General features: G+C 40.0%; 1 protein-coding gene across 2 annotated transcripts in view; it reads right to left on the minus strand.

Annotated features, from left to right (window-relative positions):
* The window catches only part of msh3 (mutS homolog 3), a 69,810-nt gene that overhangs the window by 18,133 nt on the left and 28,851 nt on the right, over window positions 1-22,826 (minus strand). For both annotated transcript variants that reach the window (XM_002942361.5, XM_018090787.2), the window contains exons 12-19: window positions 20,283-20,392; window positions 19,608-19,740; window positions 17,767-17,954; window positions 16,272-16,440; window positions 12,355-12,419; window positions 8,182-8,298; window positions 5,727-5,834; window positions 4,878-4,992 (exon numbers count right to left, since the gene is read on the minus strand). In XM_002942361.5, the coding sequence (XP_002942407.2) occupies window positions 4,878-4,992; window positions 5,727-5,834; window positions 8,182-8,298; window positions 12,355-12,419; window positions 16,272-16,440; window positions 17,767-17,954; window positions 19,608-19,740; window positions 20,283-20,392 (1,005 nt within the window). The remainder of the gene's footprint in view (window positions 1-4,877; window positions 4,993-5,726; window positions 5,835-8,181; window positions 8,299-12,354; window positions 12,420-16,271; window positions 16,441-17,766; window positions 17,955-19,607; window positions 19,741-20,282; window positions 20,393-22,826) is intronic.

The following is a 22,826-nucleotide window of genomic DNA, read 5'->3' on the forward strand; positions in this document are numbered from 1 at the left end:
TATGCCTGCAGCTTGAGATTAACTCTTAATTAGCCTTTCCTTCTCCTTTAAAAACCCATTATCTTCTAGTAGTTGTCATTTTTTTACAGGATAAGTGAAAAAAAACTGGATACCAACTAGTTCAAAAAATGTAAAAAAAAAAAAAAAAAAAAGGCATTAACTCTCCAAAACCTATTGAAATAAAATTACATTTCAAAACTATATATTTATGCCTATAGGTTTTTTGAAGTGTGGGAGGAAAGCAAAACCCCCCCTCAGACACAGGAGGCCGTACAACCCCCTTTGCAGATAGTCCCTAAGTCTGAATCAAACTCAGGACATAAACACAGCAATGAGGCAGTGCTACCACTGAGCCGTTGTGCCACCACCATGTAAGTGTGGCTAGTTTCTTTGGTTTATTACTATATGTCACTGGAACCTTAAAGGGGCTCTGTATTTAGTCCATGCAAGGTAGATGCTTAGATTCGATATAAGGTGACTGTTGGCCAGGGGGAGAGGGTCAAAATAATTTTACTCCCGGCTAAATCGGGAAAGTTGATGTGTCTGCTACTGTCACTCTTTGTTGTGACTGTTTTGCTTACAGATGGGCAAGAATCCATTCTGCAAGGGGTTTAGGGTGATCTAATAATCTACCTTGCAAGGACCAAACATGGAGGAGCTTTAGTTTTCCTGTTTGCCCTGTTAAACTTAAAGGAAAACTAAAGCCAAACAATTAAAGTGTTTTAAAGTAATTAAAATATAATGTACTGCAATAGCAATGGGGACAGCCATTCAAACTAGTCTACTCAGCTTATCTGTTATCTGCTATGTAACCTGTGCCTTTTCTCCTTTTCCTTTTTCCAGTTTGAATGGCTGCCCCCATGGCTACACAGCAGCTTTTTTTATATAAACTATAATAATTTTTTGGTGTTACTGTTCCTTTAAAGGAGAAGGAAAGGCTAAGTCACTTGGGGGTGCCAAAATGTTAGGCACCCCCAAGTGACTTAGAACGCCTACCTTGTACCCCGGGCTGGTGCCCCTGTACGTAGGGAACAGCACCAGCCCGGGGCACCTGTAGACACCGCTTCCTCCTTCCTTTGCGCGCTACCGGCGAAATCCGCCGGCCGGCGCATGCGCAGTAGAGTGAAAAGCCGACTTTAATGTTTAAGTTTGGCTTTTCACTCTACTGCGCATGCGCGCGCAAGCGAGGAGGAAGGAGGAAGCGCCGGCAGCTACCCCAGGCTGGTGCTGTTCCCTCCGTACAGGGGCACCAGCCCGGGGTACAAGGTAGGCGCTCTAAGTCACTTGGGGGTGCCTAACATTTTGGCACCCCCAAGTGACTTAGCCTTTCCTTCTCCTTTAAACAAAACAGTAGGAAAAGGTATGTTCATCACAAGCCCTGTTCATCAAACTCATGTTAAACAAGGGGATATAACGCCCATTTAAACCATTCTGGGCAGAAAACCCCTTTTTGGAACCATTATGCCTGTCAGGGAAAGATCTCTGCTATTTTCATGTTTTCTCTGTGAGAATGGCTTTCTGCATGTGAATGTTATACGGTGTTGGCCAGTCCGTCATCTGGAAGGAACTAAGCGGATGATGCCCGACATTGTGCTGGACCATTAGTCCTGGAGACAATTCTCTAGACACTGTAGCTAAACTCTGTTTACACAAGTCCCATTATAATATACATTTAAATGACAAACTCGTCTAAAATACTATATATTTAGAAAACAGTAAGGTGACTGTAAGAGACATTCAAATGGAGGATTCTGTTCCCCATAGCAACAGATTTCTTCTGTACTCATACAGCTATTAAAGCAGAACATATAACTGACAGTCAAGTTCACTCCTTTACAGGAACAGCTAAGTAACACAACTGACACAATCCATTAATTGATAATGATTTTATCTGTGTTTCTTAAAGGTGGCTAATGATCGTGTCCATCAGTCTGAAAGTTAGCATAAAAAGGATCATTTTGGATCCTCAGACGAATTGAAAAATGACTGCCATTTAGCCCATTATAGCTATAAGAAAGGAATGACAATATTTAGCACATAAAGAGTATAGTGAATGCTGTCAACTGGCAAGCCCGGCTCAGAGACAGGAGGCTATTTAAGGGGACTGTTTGTATCGGGCACACATATTGTACCGGCAGGACTGCTGATAATGAAAAATCTACAACTATCCATAATGATCTGAAAAGTAATAGCAAAGACTGTAACACAACCAGCATGTCTTAACCCAAACGTAGAAAAAAAAGAATACAGGTATGGGATCCGTTATCCTGAAACCCGATATCCAGAAAGCTCCGAATTACGGAAAGCCTGTCTCCCATAGACTCCATTTTAATCAAATAATTCAGATTTTTAAAATTGATTTCCTTTTTCTCTGTAAAAATAAAACAGGGCTTTGTATTCAATCCCAACTAAGATATAATGAATCCTTACTGGATGCAAAACAATCCTATTGGGTTTAATTAATGTTTTATTGATTTTTTAGTAGACTTAAGGTATGAAGATCCAAATTATGGAGAGACCCCTAATCCAGAATACCCTTGGTCCCAAGCATTCTGGATAACAAGTCCTATACCTGTACAATGGAAGTAAAATAATAAAAATTAAAAATGACATTACATGGTAGTTTTAAAAATAAATGCCATATTTTATATACAGAGTGCTGTTTGTTTTGCCGTCTCTAAGAGCAGTATTTGTATGTATATTTGTATTTATATAGTGCTACATATATACGCAGCGCTGTATTTGAGAGCCAACTTTTAATTCAGAGGCAAAATTGATGACAAAGTACTGAAATTACATTGCTGAGTGCACACTGTACCAAAAGCCATTTCCAGTTTTGCCTTGTATTGGCCCAGGGGTGGGTGAGTTTAATTCTTGCAGAACCTAGGGGCACAATACAAACTCTATAGTGTATGAATGAATGACACTGGACTGATTCACACACAGTATTTACCTACTAAAATTACCCAGTAGGTACCAGAATACACGTCAGGTCTTAGCACTGAAATAGTTATGGAGTTTAGTGGTGGTAAATAAGCAGTACACCTGCAGCCAAGCACACACAATGTGCCTCCTTAAGTGAGCTTCAGTCATGCTCAACCCCAGCCTTACCATTGTTACATTGCTGGCAATATCTGGCACACAGAAGGTCAGAGGGTGAGAATGGGACAGGAAGATGTAACAAATGAACACAGAAAGCCACAAAGCATAAAACTAATAGATCTACCATAGCAAGGAAGAAGAGAGAAATAAAATAGAAAATACACAGAGTAAGGAAACATACTAATATTTCCTTTATCAAAGCTAAAGTACAATATACTATATGGATGTTAAACGAAGAGTTTGTTTGTCATAGGAGCTACCCAAAGACCAGATATTGGTAGATGTTTAAAGTCAAGTTGCCTGTTACAAACACAGATTAAACTAGAAATCCAGCATTTGGCCGATGGTACGTGCATCTATCACAGGACCTGCTACCCATGAATTATAATTATTACCGGATACCCCGGGTTGGAGCGCCTGTGAGCAGAAAACTGCACCGCCCTGGGGTACTTTTCAGCGAGCACCACAGAGAAATCTCTTTTCTGCTTTTACTTCCTTACCCTCATGTATTGGTATTTTGTGCAGAAAAATGTTAAAAATTGCCACTTAAAAGCTTGCAAATTTCTATAGAAGTCAATGGGAGTTGTCACAGGCAAAGTCAAGCCAAGTTCTTAAAGTTTTTTATTTGAACGAGTTTTCTTTTTTAATAAATAAACGACCATTCGATATGTGAGTTTATTCGATGTAGAAAAGCACAAAAAAAAAATCACAAACTCGAAAATTGATAAATAAGCCCACAAGTGTGCCCTCAGCATAAGTAAATATAATCACTGGGGGAGGCATGAATCAACCCCCCAGTGATTTAACCTTTCCTTCTCCTTTAAAGTGGAAATAGACTGCGCAGCTTTTATCACATAGCAGCAACGGAAGAATTTTTAAATGCCATTTTAAGCAACTTATACAGGGGAAATGTGGTAGATAATAGGATGTTTTAGGTATTTTATGTATATTAAAATATTCTTGGGTTATAAAAAACTTACACATGGAATATTAAAGGAGAAGGAAAGGCTGAAAGGCAGAAAGCAGTGACAAAATGTGCAAAGTTTGTCTCATTCGGGGTGACCCCATTATTATGTTATTCATGTTTGGGGGGTGGGAAATTGGGGGTGTTTGGAGCGGCGCCACAAAAAGACGGGGGAGGGGATCACTTAGAAAAGCAAAAGCAACCTGCTCCACTATAGGGCGAAGAAGTGTGGGGAGTTTGGGTGTTGTACCCCTAAACTGTAGGAGGAGTAGCGTTTAGAAAATGGGGGGCGCTAAGAATAATAAGAAGAAGAAGTGGAAGAACAGTATGTTGGGGTTTTCAACCCAACATAATGATATTTTAAAACTGTACAAATGAATTGTTAACAGCATCCATATGGTGCTTCAAGAATATAGGGCTCATTTGCTATTGTTTGGTACAAAAATGGGAGCAGAAGTGCACACAATTAAAACACCGTACATAGAGTAATACATTTTTTTCGGAATTGCATCATTATACCTCCAAAAACACAACTGTCTCCATGTCTGGAACACGAGATTGCAATTAAGGATGCACCCAATCCAGGATTTTAACAAATGTGATCACTTAGCCCAGGAATTGGATATAGGCGAATCCCAAGTGTTCAGCCCAACCGGACAACTGAATGTAACATTTTTTCTTAAAAATGGTTGAAATGATTGGGTGTTTCTCAGATTGCACAAGCAATGGGTCTGGGCACCCCTAAATACAATAATGCCAGAGGCACAGGAGATACAAATAAATCAAGTTTAAAATGATGCAGATTACTTGCCATGAGACTGGTGCTGTTCGGAACAAACTGACTTTGTTCTTCTAGTAGCAAGTCAATCACAGGGTGGCGGCCATTTTTAATAATTATTTCACTTCCACTGTCGTGTACAGCTGGCCTAGAAGTACAAAGATAAACAGTGATATGACTTCTCATAAAGATACAATTCCACTCGACTCCCCACACTGAATTCCTGCTTACAATGGAATTGCTCCTTCCCTACTTGCCATTTACAGCTAAGTAACCAAGTACTGTTAGTGTAAAGTACAATGCGGATGTTATCATAATGGGTATATGACCAAGGGGTGTCTTGGCACAGATTCCTTCTGGGCCACTCTATGTGCATACATCATAGAAGAACAGAGAGACAAACGCATCTATCATTTACACATTTATCCTACTGAGGAGCCACAGGGGGCACCATACTGTAAGTAGCAAGGAGGCAAGTATTTAGCAAAAGGCTGGAAATGCAGAGCTTGCAACTGGGATGACTATGGCGTGCCTGGAGCTATTCCATACGACATGCTTGCTGTATACCCAGAATGGACTGATAACTGCCTCGGTGATTTAGATGCCACTCACTATTCTGCACAGCATGTTCATGGCTTTTTATTGTGAGAATAACAGCATTATTGTGTTATACTGTATGTTCCCTGAACACTGAACTTAACATGAATATATTTTTTAGGAGATGCCTTTGCTGTTCTTTTTATCTGTATCTGTGGAACTGTGTAAGGTTTATGGCAGCCTGTGTTTTATATTACAAAATAAATGTATCAGCTGCACATTTCACTGTAACATTGGTACATTGGTATGTTTGTAATACATTCAGTAGCTACAAGCCTTACTTACCTGCAGTATCCATCTTGTTTGGCCACTTCAGCCAAAGAAAAAATGCAGTCGGCAGTTGCTAAATGGTTTATGGATTTGCACACTGAGTGGTAATTTTCTCCAAACTTACTGTAAATGAATTAGAAATAAAATTTGCAAGTAATTATTACAACACATAATCACATCACTAAGGAACAAACTATGCTATGCTATGCGTGTGCAGCCAGTTTCGCAATGAATTCTGCTTAGTGTGTCTGCACCTAGGCCGACCCAATGGTTCTGGCGGCAGCCACAACTATCAGATTTTTCAAGTGTAGGGGCAGATAAATGCAGGCCAAGAATTTGCCCCATGTAGCATCAGCATAAAGCAGTTGGCATTCCTTTTTCTGTTAAATACACAGCAAGCTGCATTGTTTCCATTCTGCAAATTCACATTTATAAAAAGCAGCTGAAGCTGCCATATATTTGCCAGAGGTGGGCCAAGCTGGCCGGGCACTCCCACCTTGCCCCCACACCCTCCCTCTGTGTGCACACACGCAGCGGCATTGCCAGGGGTGCATGGGGGCAAGATAGCATGGACTAGGGGTAGGCAGAGGGTACCTGCTAGGCACCCCCTCATTATTGCGCCCTGGGCAGATGCCCATTTACTGTATTTGCTGTGGCTATTACTAATGGAGACTATTGTAGAGCTCAAGTTTAAGAAAGTTACATGGGCTTCTGTACCAACAGACGACAACCCCAGCCCTTTAGCAGGAAAGATCTGTGCCCCCAAAGATGCCCCCAGTAGCCCCCCATCTTCTTTTCTGCTGATTCCCTGCCCATGCTCTGTGCTGCTGTCAATACCTGAGCTTAGGGAGCAAAACTCCATATACAGAATATACACACTGTGACATTCACAATACAAAACTAATTTATTGTTATTTATAACAGATTTATGTTACATGGCAGTGACTTTCTGCTAATAGTTCCATTCTTAGTTTCTCAACCAAAGCCCAGAGAATGGAAACTGTCACAGAGTCACAGACACTCCAGCTAACAAACAGGGAGCTCTTGTGGCCAAATATAAGAACCTGGATCGTTACTGTTATGGGGCTGCTGAACCGCTTGGCTGGTGCAGTAAGTTACAGTATATAAAATACAGCATTTCTATCCTTTTGGTTTTTTGCCACGTATGCTAAAAATTCTCTCCCTACAAAGAGTTAATCGTAGCTTTGATTACAATCAGATTCCTTCCCAATTCACTAGAATTTAGAAGATCAAGGAGTAAATGGCCTGGAGCCCTACCAGCGGGTATCTCTTTATAAAAGTGCATGGGGTAAATGAGTGCAGGCAGCTACACGCTGCTCTTATACATATCAATCTCTTTTAATTGATTCTCAGGTTTGCTGCTCATGATAATGAAACAGCAGCAAGCAAACATACAGCTCATTTTGTGTTTATTTTATTTTTATTAGAACTTGGAAAGTGTCTGATGTAACATCAATATTTGAGCGCTGACATCCAAATGAAGGTATCAGAAACGGTTCAATAGGTTTAATTAATTTAATACAGTTAGTGGTGACTTTTGGATTACTGGACAATGGAAGGTGCTAAGTTCCCGCCCCCCCCACTTTGCATATGTAAATTAAGGTCAAGGTTTGGATTTGGTTTGGAATTAATAGCCATCATCAGTTCTTTATACAGTGCCAGCAAGTTAAGTGCCACAGTCATGTCACCTGTGCTCGGATAAACTTCAGTCACACTTTACTGCTGAGCTGCAAGTTGGAGTGATATCCCCCCCAATCCCAGCAGCCAATCAGCAGAACAATGGGAAGGTAGCAAGATAGCAGCTCCCAGTAGATATCAGAATAGCACTCAATAGTAAGAAATCCAAGTCTGGCTTGGGACTCCTTTAGTTACATTGGCGTAGGTTAAACAGTAGGTTACCTGAAAGCAGTTCTAATGTGTAGCAGTGGCTCCTTCTGAAAGCTCAGACTTTATAAGATGGCGCCTACACACCAATATTACAGCTAAAAAATACATTTGTTGATTCAAGAATAAAATTTTAAATGGTAGAGTGAATTATTTGCTATGTAAACAGTATAATTTAGAAATAAAAAGTACCAGTATGTCATAGAAATCATGACAGAATGCCTTTTACTGCTTATATGATTTTTTTTGTAAACTTATAAAGTATGAAAATCAAAATTACAGATGGATCTCTTATCCGGAAAACCCAAGGTTCCAAGAATTCTGGATAAAAGGTCCCCTACCTGTATATTTATCTTTATCAGTTCAGATAGTTTTTCGATAAGCTCAATTGAATGAGCCCATGTCAACATAGTGGGTATTTTTCCCCTTTAAAAAGTAAATAAATATCAGGTGTGGGCGGGGTGCTGTTGCCACATGCCAATAACAACATATATGAACATGATGGAGAAAACCTCTGCGCATGTCGGCAGATACTAATGAAATATTCTGTGACTGAGGAACTCACTCAAGAAAATGTAACCACTCAGTGTTGCAGTCAAGGACTAACTTCTCCCGGAGCTGGTTCAAATGTCTGTAATTTTCCACAATAAAGGGAGAGTGGAAGCGACTGACAGCTTTTGTACTGTAAGAGGAAGTGGAGAGAACACAAGAAATCAAGGTTACTAAGCAATCAGTTATGTAATCGCCGGAGACAATTAGATGAAGGCTGTTTTCATTCTCATTGAGCCTTGAAATAAACTAGTGGCAAAGAGAAAAAGGAGAGCTCCATTATGGCCAAGCTAAAGCTTTGTTCATTCAGATATCCTCTTCTTTTTTTTTTTGTATAAATAGAGAGCCGGGTTACTATGGTGAAATGCACAGAAAATTCTTATTAGAAGTGTTTCATAACATGTATTTGACATTTTATGACCCCCTAACCAACAACTGACCTACCCATATGCTCCACAACCTATATATCTATATACAGAGAGAGAATCAGGGTATATATCTCTGTCTTTAACATTCAGCTGAATCTTTAGTGCATCCCAAATAGTCACCTTCCAACAATGATGCAAGTCACAAATTTCAAGCTAGAAAGGCCGTTTTATTACTTCAACTCTTTAACCACCAAGCACCTACCCCATACGTTCTTGGGCAGATAGAGGTTTCTCTCTGCAGAGGCGGCTTCTGACGCACATTTACACACACATACAGCACCCACATATATTTTTATTTAATTTTTTTTAGCTTTTTTCAGGCTTATATACAGTTTTACACAACTTTTAGGTGTGTACACACTCACTCACAAACACTTTATTTTTTACTTATTCGTTTTGCCCTTTTGTCTTTTGTTTTTCCCCTAAAACGGTTTATTTTGGCAGCGTGACTATTGGATGTGGTATTCTGACCACTAATTATGCTGCCGTATGACTTCTTTTGTTATTTCATTTATTTGTGCAATATTTGTGGTTTTATTGCATACTTACTGCTTTGCAGTCTGGTACTTTGGTGTAGAAAGACGTCTTTACGTATTTTAAATTCGTCAGAATGTGTACTATACAAAAATATATGGTTTCTGGGTGTCTCTGTACAGTTAGGGGGTCTTACGACACATTATATGCAGTCATAGGGCTCTGTTTGCAAAAGCTTGGCAGGTGAGAAATCCATATGCCCTCTTTTCATTTGGGGTCTGTACATATCACATACTTTGGTAAATCTTTGCATATTGGGCATCAAACTGTAGACCTCTGGCGTTCATATTTAGGGTAATGTGTCATTGTATGTAATAAATTCTGACATAAATGTGGAAAATTGCAACAATTTTTAGCCGATTTTCAGAAAAGTCATAAAATTGGCACTTTGGTATATAAAGGCATCTTTACCCATGTTGGATTCATCAGAATGTGTACTTTCTGAGAATATATGGTTTTCTGGGTTGATCTGGGGTCCGTACATATCATATGCTTTGGTATATCTATGCATATTGGGCATCAAACTGGTCACATTATCTGTGATGTGCCTTTGTATGTAAGAAACTCTGTGAGATAAATGAGGCAAATTGCAACATTTTTAGGCGTTTTTCAGAAACGGCATAAAAACCACTTACTTTAGGAAAACTTTGCCATTAGGGGTAGAAAGAAATATTCAGCCATTTTGGATTTGTCTGAATGTGTTTTTCCAAAAATATATGGTTTCAGGGATTACCCTACTTTTTTGCAGTTTTTACCCCACATACAGTAAAACTGCCCCTGGGTTTATGAATTAAGTAAATGTAAGCCATGAAATCAGAATGCACAAATTATATTTTGGGGTCTCTAAGTGCCATGTGCTTTGATAAACCTATGTATTTTATATGAGTACATAATGACCTGTAGGAGATAAGATGCTATAGAAGCGATTTTTCAAAAATTTGGTAGTTTACTGCTGGGAGTTTTTGACCTATTTAAGTGAGAATTCTACATAAAATGATACATAATTGGTATTGGCGCATTCAGGAGACATGTGATTTCTAAATCAGTTGTATTTAGGTGCATAAAACAATTTATGCTTCTGGTATATGTGTTTATATTAAGGAAAATTTTGTGTAATTCCAGAAGTGGAATTACACAAAAGCTTATGATGTCCTGGAAAAAAAACAATATATGGTTTTCCTGGGGAAACTAAAAGTCTCAACAAGGAAAGTACCGCAAGTTACCAAATCGACTGGCAGTGAAAGGGGTTAAATAGAAGAGCAATTGCTTGATAATTTCCAAAAATTTACATAAAATATGTAATCCCTTATCCGGAAACTCGTTATCCAGAAAGGTCAGAATTACAGGACGACCATCTCTTATAGAGACCATTTTAAGCAAATAATTCTACTTTTTAAAAACAGTTTTCTTTTTCTCTGTAGTGATAAAACAGCACCTTGTACTTGATGGGAACTAAGCGGCACTGATCTATACCGGTAGCAGAACAACCCTATTGGGCTTATCAAAAGTTTATATGATTTTTATTGGACTAAAGGTATAGAGATCCAAATTACAGAAAGCCCCCATTCCTGTATATTTAAGGTGGGATATGACTCTATAACATACCACAGCACCCATAATATGCGTTCACTATCCAAGATCTGCAATTAGTATCTTAAGAGCAGTCAAACAAAAACCTTCTAAATTACTGGCGTTCTGGCCCCCTGGTCTGTCTGTCACTGCTTCAAGTGTGACCAACAGGACAATTGTAATTCAAGGGTATTAAGAGTGATAGCTGTAGCAGGGAGACAGAGCGTTCACCATGGAAGGCAGTGGTGGTAAAATCACCCTATGTGCTGCTTACCAGCCAGTAAAGTGGTGCTCTATTGTAGTTAAACCAAACCTGTTTGCAGGACAGATACGTGACCCAAAGAGCAAGTGACCATTATGACGAAAGGGAAAATGTGATTATACAGTAAGCAGTAATATTTCAGCTGAAACCTAGAAAAGCTTTATGGAAGTTTCCTTTCAGCCACTGATCCCTACACTGGGCACTCGGGCTATTAGTGCAGCAGAGCCTGGGCTTGGCAAGTGTGGCAGCGGCCTGATAAAATGCTGTGAAGCTGATAATGAAACTGTATCATTTAATCCAACAGCAACCATCTGCTTTGCACTGCTGAAAGGAGATTTTACATGCTGCTCTGGCAAAATGACACCACATCTGTCATTAAACATACTAGAGCCACGATACAGGTCCGCTTCTGTTAGAAATGGCAGCTTGGGTCAGAAGTGAAAAGTGCAAATGAGGAATCTCAGAAACGAGCTGCATGTTCTGTTATGGTTGATAAGAAAACAAGGGAAGAGAGTACTGGCATTTCCTTATGTGACATGCCATTAATCCTGCTCGACTGGGGCACTAACCTAGGATTGACCTTATCGATTCTGCCCCAAAACATGATGAAATCCTCCCATAGAAAGCTACAGATCAGATAAGCTATGCTGAACAGCGTAATATAGTCCTGGGATATCAGCTGTTATCTGGTAGCTAGGGCTTAATTTCCTTATCAACCAGGAACAGTTGGGTGTAAATACCCTAGCAACCAGGCAACAATTGGGTATAATTACCCTAGCAACCAGGCAGCAGTTTGACATTAGAATGGCAGATTCTAAGGGAGATAGTTAGTGATGAGAGACTAAATGGACAAATGCAGATTTACTGCTATAGTGCAATTTTATTGCAACCCACACGGCATGTTTCGGGTACAAAATGGGCCTGTAATGCCAGAAACATGTTGTGTGGGTTGCAATAAAGTTGCATTATAGCAGTAAATCTGCATTTGTCCATTTAGTCTCTCATCACTAACTAATTACCAATTGGATTACATGGAGCAGAGGATGGAGCACCAGTGAGAACATTTACAGGACTGTAAGCTATTTGTTTTCAGTGTATAACCTTGGTTTAAAGATTTGAAGGGAAAGTGCCTGAAAAGAAAGATAAGCAATAGCAAGTAAAATAAAACCCCTCAGCCATTGTTTGTTTGCAGATAGGATAGCAAAGCTAATAATTCAAACACCGAACAACATAAATAATGAAGACATTGCTTACAATTGGTCCATCTATTCTATAACATACTAAAAGTTAATGTAAAGGTAAATGTCCCCTGTAATACACGCTGCACAATTAAAAGCACAGCTTGAACTTTGGGCACTGTTAATTTAGAAGGATATGGGAAGAGGGAACAACTTACCTGCTTACGGTAATCCAGTCAGGTGGTACAACAGACCCCAAGGAATTTTTAACTTCTATTAAAAACTGAAAAAGAAGCAGATTTGTAAACACTGAAATAATTACATGTCCTTTCCTTTTGGACTCTCACCCCCATATGTAATAAAAGGCACTCATTTTGCCCAGGAGCAGTAACCCATAGCAACCAATCAGATGTTTGTCCTTAAACAGGTGACCAGTAAATAATACCGTTAATTGGTTGTTATGGGTTACTGCTCCTGGGCAAACTTAGTGCCTTATTACATAATCCCATTAAAGTAATGGCATATTGTCTTGGAGGGGCACGCTGTAAGAAAGACACTACTGTATATAAGCCTTTAATGCTCCGTCACTGTGAAGGCAAAAGCTTATCCGTGAGTGAGCAGAGTGGATATCAGGAGCTGGAACTTAGTGACACCACGCCATGAAGCACTAGACATTACTTGAAAAAATAATCCCCACTGGCAATCAATAAGCTGACAGCAACAGCATTGATCCGGTACAGCAGGACAGTGGGGCGGCTAATGAGCCCCGGTGATGCATGTATGTGATCAATGGGCTGCAGCACTGCGCACGTATGCACCTCTGCACAGCCGCTCTACTAACCATCCAGTAAATGGCTCCCAATATGGTCATTAGGCAATGTCACTATATCATACCACTTTCAGGATGGAAGAGGCACCATCATCCCATGGATAGCGGTAATTTCAAACCTAGGTTCCAGGCATGTATTTTGGTAACTGCTAATGATAATATCTGCTTTCTGTACAGTCTAATCAATACTTCATGATTTTATTTTGTTTATTGGAATAATCAATCTTACGTCCACTCATCACTTAAATAATTATATGAGCAGCTTCAGCTTGCACACAGCAAGGCTCCTGACAAGGCAGGCCCATCTTTCCTCAGACATACAGTGAATAGAGCTTTATCAAACTATTTGTTTAATGTTTAGTGAAGGATAACATTTATAGCACTTAGAAGCATGCTCAGCACAACTGCATCGGTCATTTATGCCCCGTTAAGTAACATAGTAGATGAGGTTAAATTCAACCTTTTATGCCAATATGAAACCTGCCTAACTGCTAGTTGATCCAGAGGAAGGCAAAACCCCCTTCTGAAGCCTCTCTAATTTGCCTCAAAGGGAGAAAAAAATCAGCTTTGAATTGATTTCAGTAACTTGGTAAAATGCACTCAACCCTTTCTTGAAGCAATCTAATGTATCTGCCAGTACACCCTCCCCTTTTGCTAAATATTAAGATGGAACCCCCTTTCCTCTGGTGCCCTGGTGTATGCTGGAAGCACCTACTGTTGAATAAACTATTAGAGAGAATATTATATCATCCCTTTATATGTTTATAAATAGTTATTATATCACACCTTAAAGTGATACTGACACTAAATAACTACTCTTTAAAATATTAATGTACATTAAAAAGTTCCCTATAGGTCATGTTGATCGTTTTCCGCTGATAGCTCTGCTTTTGTGAGTAATTGTTACTTAAAGTCCCTAAACCTGACTGTTCTGCCAACCTGACTGTCCCTTCCCAGCCTGTCAGTTACAGCTTCTAATGCTAACTGCCTACTGCTACACAAATATGGCAGCCCCCTCATAGAGGAACATGGGGGATCAGATAGGGAATGTAAACACATCAGGTGCTGAAACATCACATTCAGTACTTTAATATCAGCCATGGATCAGAGTATTTCTGTAAACTTGTCCAAGACAAATAAATAAATCTGTATGAGGAATAAAGGGCAAAGGAAGCCAGCGCAAACAGATGGACTCAGAGCTGCACCCCGCAGGTCTCCTCAGCATATAAAGCTCTAGTACAGACAGCCTGGTCAGGCTTCAGTGAGAGCTGCATTACTTATTCCAACAGTGTAACCACTCCAGCATAGGAAGAAAGGCCACGGTCCCAAATCAAAATGGATTCAAGTGACATTTTTTCTCAGAGCAGCAACTGTGTCCGCAGACAAAGAGAATATTTTCTGCCCTTTGGGACTGCCTCTTAAATGCAAAAAAAGAAAAGAAAGAGCTCGGGCTCATAATTCTCATATTTCAGCTCAAGGAGACAGATGATGAAAAGGAAAAAGAAGATGAGACTGCAGTGGCCTTTTACCAACAGTTATGTAAATATCAATATTTAAAGGGGACATAAAAAGCTGTTTTCAGATTAAAGGAGAAAGAAAGGTAAAAACTAAGTAAGCTTTATCAGAAAGTAATACAGTAAATACAGCCATAAGCACTCACAGAAACGCTGCACTGACTTCTCTGTCAAAAGATTTGTTGTGTCTGTAATTCATGTGCCAGAGACACACAGCTCTCTCCTCTCTCCTGCTCCCCCCTCCCTGAAGAATGCTAAGAACTCACTCCCCCCCCCTTAGAATTGTGGATCTGAGCCAATCAGCAGGAAGCTTCCTCATAGTCTTACTAACTGAGCATGTACACTAAGGGGTATATTTATCATGCTGTGTGAAAAGTGGAGTGAAGCATTACCAGTGATGTTGCCCAGGGCAACCAATCAGCAATTAGATTTCAACAGTTAGAAAATCAAAGCAAAGCATCTGATTGGCTGTTATAAACAACATCACCGGTGTTGTTTTACTCCACTTTTTACACAGCATGATAAATATACCCCTTGGTCTTGGTGCAGGAGTGAAGCATTATGGGAACTTTCTTTACACAGCTCAGAATTTTTTCTTCCTGTTTGGCTTCTGATCTTCTGAACGGGAGAAATATGGGGAGACTTAAGGGCACTATTGAGAGAACTGAAGGTATGCCTGCAGCTTGAGATTAACTCTTTATTAGCCTTTCCTTCTCCTTTAAAGATAAATCCCAAATCCTTTTGTACTGGAAATCTCAGCTGTCAATCATAGATTGCCTGCCCTGCCTCTGTGCCTCTTACTTTCACTTTTCATTCTGCACTTCTTAGATGTCACTGCACTCCTGCCATTCCCCCGCCTTCTTCATGACCTAATAATTGTGTAGCCTGGGCCTGGGCATCAGGTGCCAGATTCTGCAGCATAAACAAGATTTTGGGACAATGCAAAGCTTGACTTAATAACATTAGCTACATTGGCCATGATTGCGAATTCCAAGGCTGAAGGGAAAAAATTTAATTAATTTATTTAGTGTAAGTAAAGGTCCCCTTTAAGGGCGTGGCCACCCAATATTAACTTTTTTGCTAAATGAAGGACAATGTTATTCTAAGAAAGTTTCCAATTCATATAAATGTGTCTGTCAGTCCTTTCCTACTGCCCAGAACAGGGGCTGCAGAAGATGAGTAAGTGTGTGTGTATGTAGGAGGGTGGTACGTTTTGGTCAACCCACAAAATTTTTACTGTGCCATACCTGCCGGAACTAGGAACCAGCAGTAAGAATTCTGGCAAGATTCTGTTTCCCATAATGCCCTGCCCAGTTGTGCTTTTCTCTTTCTTCTTGGGTCTGTTTATCACAGAATTGAAAGGCATTATATAAAATAGGGTCTTGATTGCAGATCTGACTACCAATACAATAATTCAGTTGTATGATTAGTCAAGAAGGAAAAGGGTGAACTAACCAATTAAAACGGCTTTCCTGGGTCCATATAAGGTACCCTCTAAATAATGAGATTTATATCCTAGCACCAGCGAAACTCTATCCTTTGATGTGAAACTGCTTGCATGCAAATATATTTTTGTGAGCCTTTAATGTAGCTAATAACAGTGATGGCTAGAGATACACAATATCCATGTGCATTTATGCAGCACTAACTAATGTACCGTGATACTTCTCTGACTTGGGAAATCTAAGACAATATTCCTAATGAGACTTCATTATTCTATTGATGTAAGCACTGAAGCCTTTATAATTCAAGGGTCAAAAGCACTGGCACCTAATTAAGGCATGTTTAATACCTCCTGTCCATACACAGATGTATAGGATGCGGCAGGATTCTTTAATATTTTACGGATGTCTCCCAGATGCGCTTCTAACTTTAGAAGCATCTCTTGAATCTCCAACTTTCTCGCAGATATTTTCGGGAAATCAGTCAGATCTTTAAATAATTCTGTTTTATTTCCAGTCCTATAAGAAGGAAAAAATATATTAGGTTGGCTCAGGAGGAGAGAAAGAGCTAAAATCATGCTATTTCCTACGCTATAGCAAAACCCTATGCAGAACTAAACAATGTCAATAGTGCGCTTAAGGCCCTTAGTAAATGAACCCTAGTATGAATCAAAATCAAAATGTAGGCAGGGTTGTCCAGTGATGTAACTATAACTTACAGGGCCCCACAGCAAATATTTGCTTCACCTCCAAATCATGGCGGTCTGGGCTTTGCTGGGTCCTCTGTTTTAACTTGCCTTCAGTAGTCACTTACACACTCAAGTGCAAATGTGCCTAAGTTTAGATGGATGCAAACGTGTTCTTTATGCTGAATGCCTGTTTGTTCATTACAAAAATGCGGTAATAAAAAAAGGTAACCCTGGAGCTACTGCCACCCTGAACTTGGAGTAATCCAGGGCTCCCACAATGAGTTGTGTCAATAAGTGTAACAGGCTTGCTCCCAAACAATCACATGCTAATACTATTCTAACACTGGAAGTGGTGCAATCCTCACTACAAAAATGTTGCCGCAATGTGAGCCAGATTAATGGACCAACGCTCCCACCACTGCTTTTGTTTTTCAGCAGTGGACACAGTTGCAACCAACACAAAGCTTCGCCCAGTTGCCATGATGCTGGAATTTTGAGAAAAATCATGGCGATATGAACACTGCACTTGTGTAAGTAAGTGACCCATGTACTGTATACATGTGTTCCCATGTGACACACAGGAACGCTACTGGCGACTGTTCCTCAGCACAGCACAATTCCCACAACACGATTCCCCCAGCACAGTGTGATCTAGCATAGTCAAGCAATCACGTGTCAGGGTGCACCCCTGTAAAAGTGTACAAGAACATGGCAATCACTTGTCAAGCTGCATCCCTGTACAAGTGTGCAAGAACATGGCAATCATGTGTCAGGCTGCACCCCTGTACAAGAACATGGCAATCACGTGTCAGGCTGCACCCCAGTACAAGAACATGGCAATCACGTGTCAGGCTGCACCCCTGTACAAGAACATGGCAATCATGTGTCAGGCTGCACCCCTGTACAAGAACATGGCAATCATGTGTCAGGCTGCACCCCTGTACAAGAACATGGCAATCATGTGTCAGGCTGCACCCCTGTACAAGAACATGGCAATCATGTGTCAGGCTGCACCCCTGTACAAGAACATGGCAATCATGTGTCAGGCTGCACCCCTGTACAAGAACATGGCAATCATGTGTCAGGCTGCACCCCTGTACAAGAACATGGGAATCACGTGTCAGGCTGCACCCCTGTACAAGCGAACACAACTTACCTAGCAGCACTTTCATTTAACACATTTAGAAACTTGTGCATTGGCTCCAGCATCTGGGGGATTTCAGCAAAAATTGTTTGCAGCAAGGGGGATTTTACTTGAGATTTTATAGCAGGAATCAGTGCTTCCATGTTGTTGGATATGTTGCACAAAGTGCTGACTATCAGGAAGAACTCCTGGGTGGAGCACTGTAAAGAAAAGACATTATTTAAGCCAACATTAGCACTATAAAGGGAGTACATTTTATGGGTATGCTGGTCCCTTAGTGGGGCACTTCACATATTATTCTTTGTGCTGCAGTCTCAAGGTGCCTGTGTGTTCAAAGGTGCATATACCTCACCCACAGCACTGCTAATATAACATATAGTCTACAGTATGTGTATTTGATTTGTATGTATATCTTTATTTCTTTATTTCTTTATTTTTTATAAAGGGACAGCATACACCTAAAAACACTTTTGCTGAAAATGAAAACAATAAATAGGACTTGTGTTGAAATTACATTCTGCCTATTGCTTTAACTGAAGAAAATCAATATTTTCCTATTTTTCTGCCATAATAAAGAACTAATTTGAAAGTTGAGTTATCCTTACTAAACTTAGCCCCCACCCTTTCCTTTATAAACAGGACACTTTGTTCAGAGCTCCCTATCTACTTTTTAACAAACAAACCCCTTCTTCTCTAAGCAGCAGCCTTTGAGCAGCTGATTATCAGGAGCATCTCAGTGGACCGGTAATTTGTTTTATCAGCTTGTTTAGTGCCAGCAATAACAACAACTATGGATATTTCATAACTAAAACATGTAAAAAGTATATTCAGCACAAGCCTTAGTCATTGAGCTTATATTGTACTTCAAATCCAACTTCTGACTCCCTTTTACTTAAACTTAAAACAACTTGATGTGCCACAAATCTATGTAAAAGTTTCCATTGGGCAACAAAGCACCCTGTGTGTCATGGCCCTGTGATCTCCAACCTTGATTGGCTATGAGCATATGTGAATCATCCATATTCCTTAGTTAAATTTTTTTGGAAGCTTGAGCTTTCTTAATAACTTGCCACAATCTACAGAAAAAAAATTAAAAACTTTTTACAAACAATGGGCCAATTATGTCCACATGTCCAAGGGCCAACTACAACGAAATGATTATGTCATTAAACAGAGACCATGAAGCATCTCAGCATACTGGGGCCATAGAAATCCCTTGGAGGTGCCACATTCAGCCTCAGGGCCTCCAGCTGAGCCGCCCTGATCTATAGTATCCATCCAGCAATGCAGTATCATTAGAAATCAATGAAATTTTTGTTCAAACATAAAAAGGTTAAAAGGTTAACTCTAAATATCTGTATAAATCACTTGAAATCCTAAAGGGACATCTAAACTTATTTGCTAACAGTAGGATTACTGCTGTGGGGGCAAATGTGGCCATAGTTAGTAATGTAAGGCAATTGTTTTCCCTTCAAAAAATCAATATGTTGTCACGGCCTAAATATGTATTTTTTTATTCAATATGCTTTAACTGTGAGCTAATTATATCCAACTACTAACAGTAGGGGGGGGGGGGGGGGCAAACCTGCTTTTGGATGTGCCTGCACACAGAGGGATTTCAGCGCCAAAATGCATACTTCTGTGTTTCAATGCCGAAATCCACTCCATTTGCCTACACCCAGGCTGACACAGTGGCACCGGCTGCAGGTACATGCAACCGTTGATCAGCCTTATGTGGCTGTATGGAGATGTGAAGAGTGTAGTCCTAGTTCTCCATTTTTCCCTTTACCCGCCCCTCTTATCTTCCCATGCTTGGAACCCCCTGGTACATTTATAATTCTAGAGAAGCTTACCTTTTTGTGATAAATACTGCAAACCCCCCTCTCCAAATCCGGCAGTTTAGAGAGGTGGCTGCGAACCTGAGTAAAGACACTACTGTCTGATAATAAGACTTCTGATACAGCCTCTAGTCGGGCATTGATCTCCCTGTAAGAGAAGAAACACAAATGCAGAAAACACATTTTAATAACAGATTTGTCATTTTTAGTGTATTTAGTGTTTTTGAGGTCATACTTACAAACACACAGATAAAGTCTTCTATACACAATGTGGATTATTACTTAATCTGAACCTTACTAAAATATATAAATTACTCGGATGCCCTCCTGGCCAGTCAGGGTTGCTTTTGGAGACCTAAGGGTGATGGCACATGGTGTGCTTTGTCACCTGTAGGGAATCGCTGCATTTTCACAATAAAGTTATTCAAATGTTTTAAATAAAAGGAAATTAAAGTGCATCCTTGTAATATGCCAACTCCCACCTTAGTTAAAAAAGACTATTATTCTATAGCACAAAGCTATTGCATATTAATATGAAAGGAAAAGTACCCCTTCACATCAATGACAAAACAGATTAAATAATTTTTTGGGGGTGTTTATTATTGACTGGGGGTATTTATTATTGACTGCCAAGCTGAATTGTTTTACTCCAATCATTTTGCTGAGAAGCCAAGAATAAGAAATGGATACCTTGTATTGACCAGTGGCTGTGTTACCCATTGCTTTATCTTTCTTCTCCCAAAGCACGTTCTGGTATGATCCAGCACCCATATCAAGCTGCCTTTAGTCTTCAAATCTGTCTGCATATTAAAGTAAAAAAGGGCTTTTAAAACATACAGGTGAAAAGGTATTCTATAACACAAATAAATAAAACATCACCCAGAGAATAGCTCTGCTTTAGTGCTGATGTGCTACCTGGTTTGCCATCTATTGGTACTGTTACCCAGCAGCTGTCTGTGCCAGGAGTGTGCCCCTTAAGGACAGGCTCGGGATTGGGGTACTCAGGCGTAGCCTGCAGCCTAATGATATATTTTACAGAGTTGATTGAAAGTAACGCACTTCTTGATCCCTATCCGCCCAAAATCTGAAAATGGGATACTCAGCCTGCTCATATGGTTCATCCATGTAATACAAGCATTTACCCCACTCTTACTCAGATTATAGGGCAATATGTATGTACCATATAACACTGGTACATCAGATTTAATGAACAATTACCTTGAATGTCAGCACATATTCCAACTATTGATTGGTTCCCCAACACACTTTTCTGCCATTTTTACTTTTAATATAGTGTGATGCAGATAAATAACCCTAGTAGGTTCCTATATTTTGGCAAACCCGGTTATACAAAGCAGTATGAATTCATTATCAAAATGCTTAACATCTGTGTTTAACAAAGTATCATTTGCCAAGCTGTACCCCACATGTGTTTTCCTGGCAATGAAACAGAATGCTTTAGTTTAAATATATCACCATGCTGTATCACAAGCAAACAAATCCCCAATCCATGATTGATAGGCAACACAATTGCTATCATCACATAGATGTGTGCTTGTGTGAGCAGGGGCAGAAGATGGGATGGGATGAGTAAAGGCAAAGCTGATGGAGAGGAAAAGGTCAGGTCAGCAAGAAGTGTCTTACAATGACAGCACTGAGAAATAACCATGGGATGTTTATAGAAACCTGAACACAAATGGTTCTACAGCTAATGTTCTATACATGGAAGTTCTATACATGTTCTATACATGTTCTATATATGGATCCCAACAGGCTCACTCGCTTGAAATAACCCCTGGCCGGTGCAGTTTTTCCAACAGTAAGTTAGCATTTTCTTCTCCTTTAATGGAAAGTCCATCTCCTATAGAATGCATTTTTAGCAAATAAGATTTTTTAAAATGGATTTCCTTTTTTCTGTAATAGTATAACAGTACCTCGTACTTGATAGTAACTAAGCTGCATGAATCCGCATTGGTGGCAAAAAGATTACATTGGGTTTACGTAGTACTGAAATGTTTTTAGCAGAAAAATGGAAAGATCCCCTATCCAGAAAACATCAGGTCCCAATGATTCTGTGATAACAGATCCTATACCTGAACAATACTATATCATGCTGGGCAGATGCTTTACTGCAGTCCTGTGTTTCTGTCGGAAAGCTTTGCACAATTACTTCCCGGCTATGGGTTTTATTCAGTGTGACAGGGGCAATGGCTGGAGCTGGAAGAATTATATGTGGTGACACTTTAGAGTATAGCTTTGGGCCAGTCTGTGATTCACGTAACTTATTATTATTCCAGCACATGAACACCTGTATTTCAAGGAGATGTTCAAATCAGAATGCCTTTAGGGTAATGTCACACAGTGTAATCTTACTCCACTGATGTGTATGGGAAGGAAAAGCAACAGTAAATCCTCTAAAAATAGACACCAAGGAGGATTATTTCATAGATTGACTTGCTATGAAAGATGCGGTTGTCTACTTTGAAATAGGCAGCTATCAACGTACTCAATAATGTCTTCCAAACCGTGAATGCTGGCAACGTGGCTTATTACAAACGCTAGCAAATATGCACCTATTCACTAATCCACGCTATCCAGAGACTTGCTTTAATCATTCTACCTGCAACTGATAACTTGTAGCAGCTGGTTACCGCAATAGAGTAAATCTGGCCATCATTATAAAATGAGCTCTATGTACTAAGGTTTAGTACCCCCGCACAGAAAAGGCTAAGCGGTTACATATGGAAGGGGCATTCACAAGACAACTTTTGGGTCAGTCCAAGCTAACATTATGATTGTACTGCTGTAGGATAGCACAGTTTTGCCTTGTAGCCTTGCACGATGCCAAGAAATACACAAATTATAAAATCTTTGGGACCTCATTCCACTTGTGTTTTATCTTTGTAAAACATTGCACACACCTATAAATAAATGCAATACACACAAATAGAACCACTGCTAAGGCTGTGTGGTTAGAGATGAGTCCTAGAACTATATGAGTGAAAAGGGTTCATATACTTGCCCACAATGTGCCTTGCCCACCCCCCAGACCCTTTGCAGCACCCAGCACTATCAGGATCAACTCCTCTCAGCTGCAGTATGGGAAAGAAAAGTTGTGGCTGCCTCCAGCCCAACAGAACCATCTCTCCACACTCAGACACCTCTATGCAGAACCATCTCTCACACTCAGACACCTCCATGCAGAACCATCTCTCACACTCAGACACCTCCATG

This window comes from Xenopus tropicalis, chromosome 1, assembly GCF_000004195.4.
Source record: "Xenopus tropicalis strain Nigerian chromosome 1, UCB_Xtro_10.0, whole genome shotgun sequence".
NCBI classification, from domain to species: domain Eukaryota; kingdom Metazoa; phylum Chordata; class Amphibia; order Anura; family Pipidae; genus Xenopus; species Xenopus tropicalis.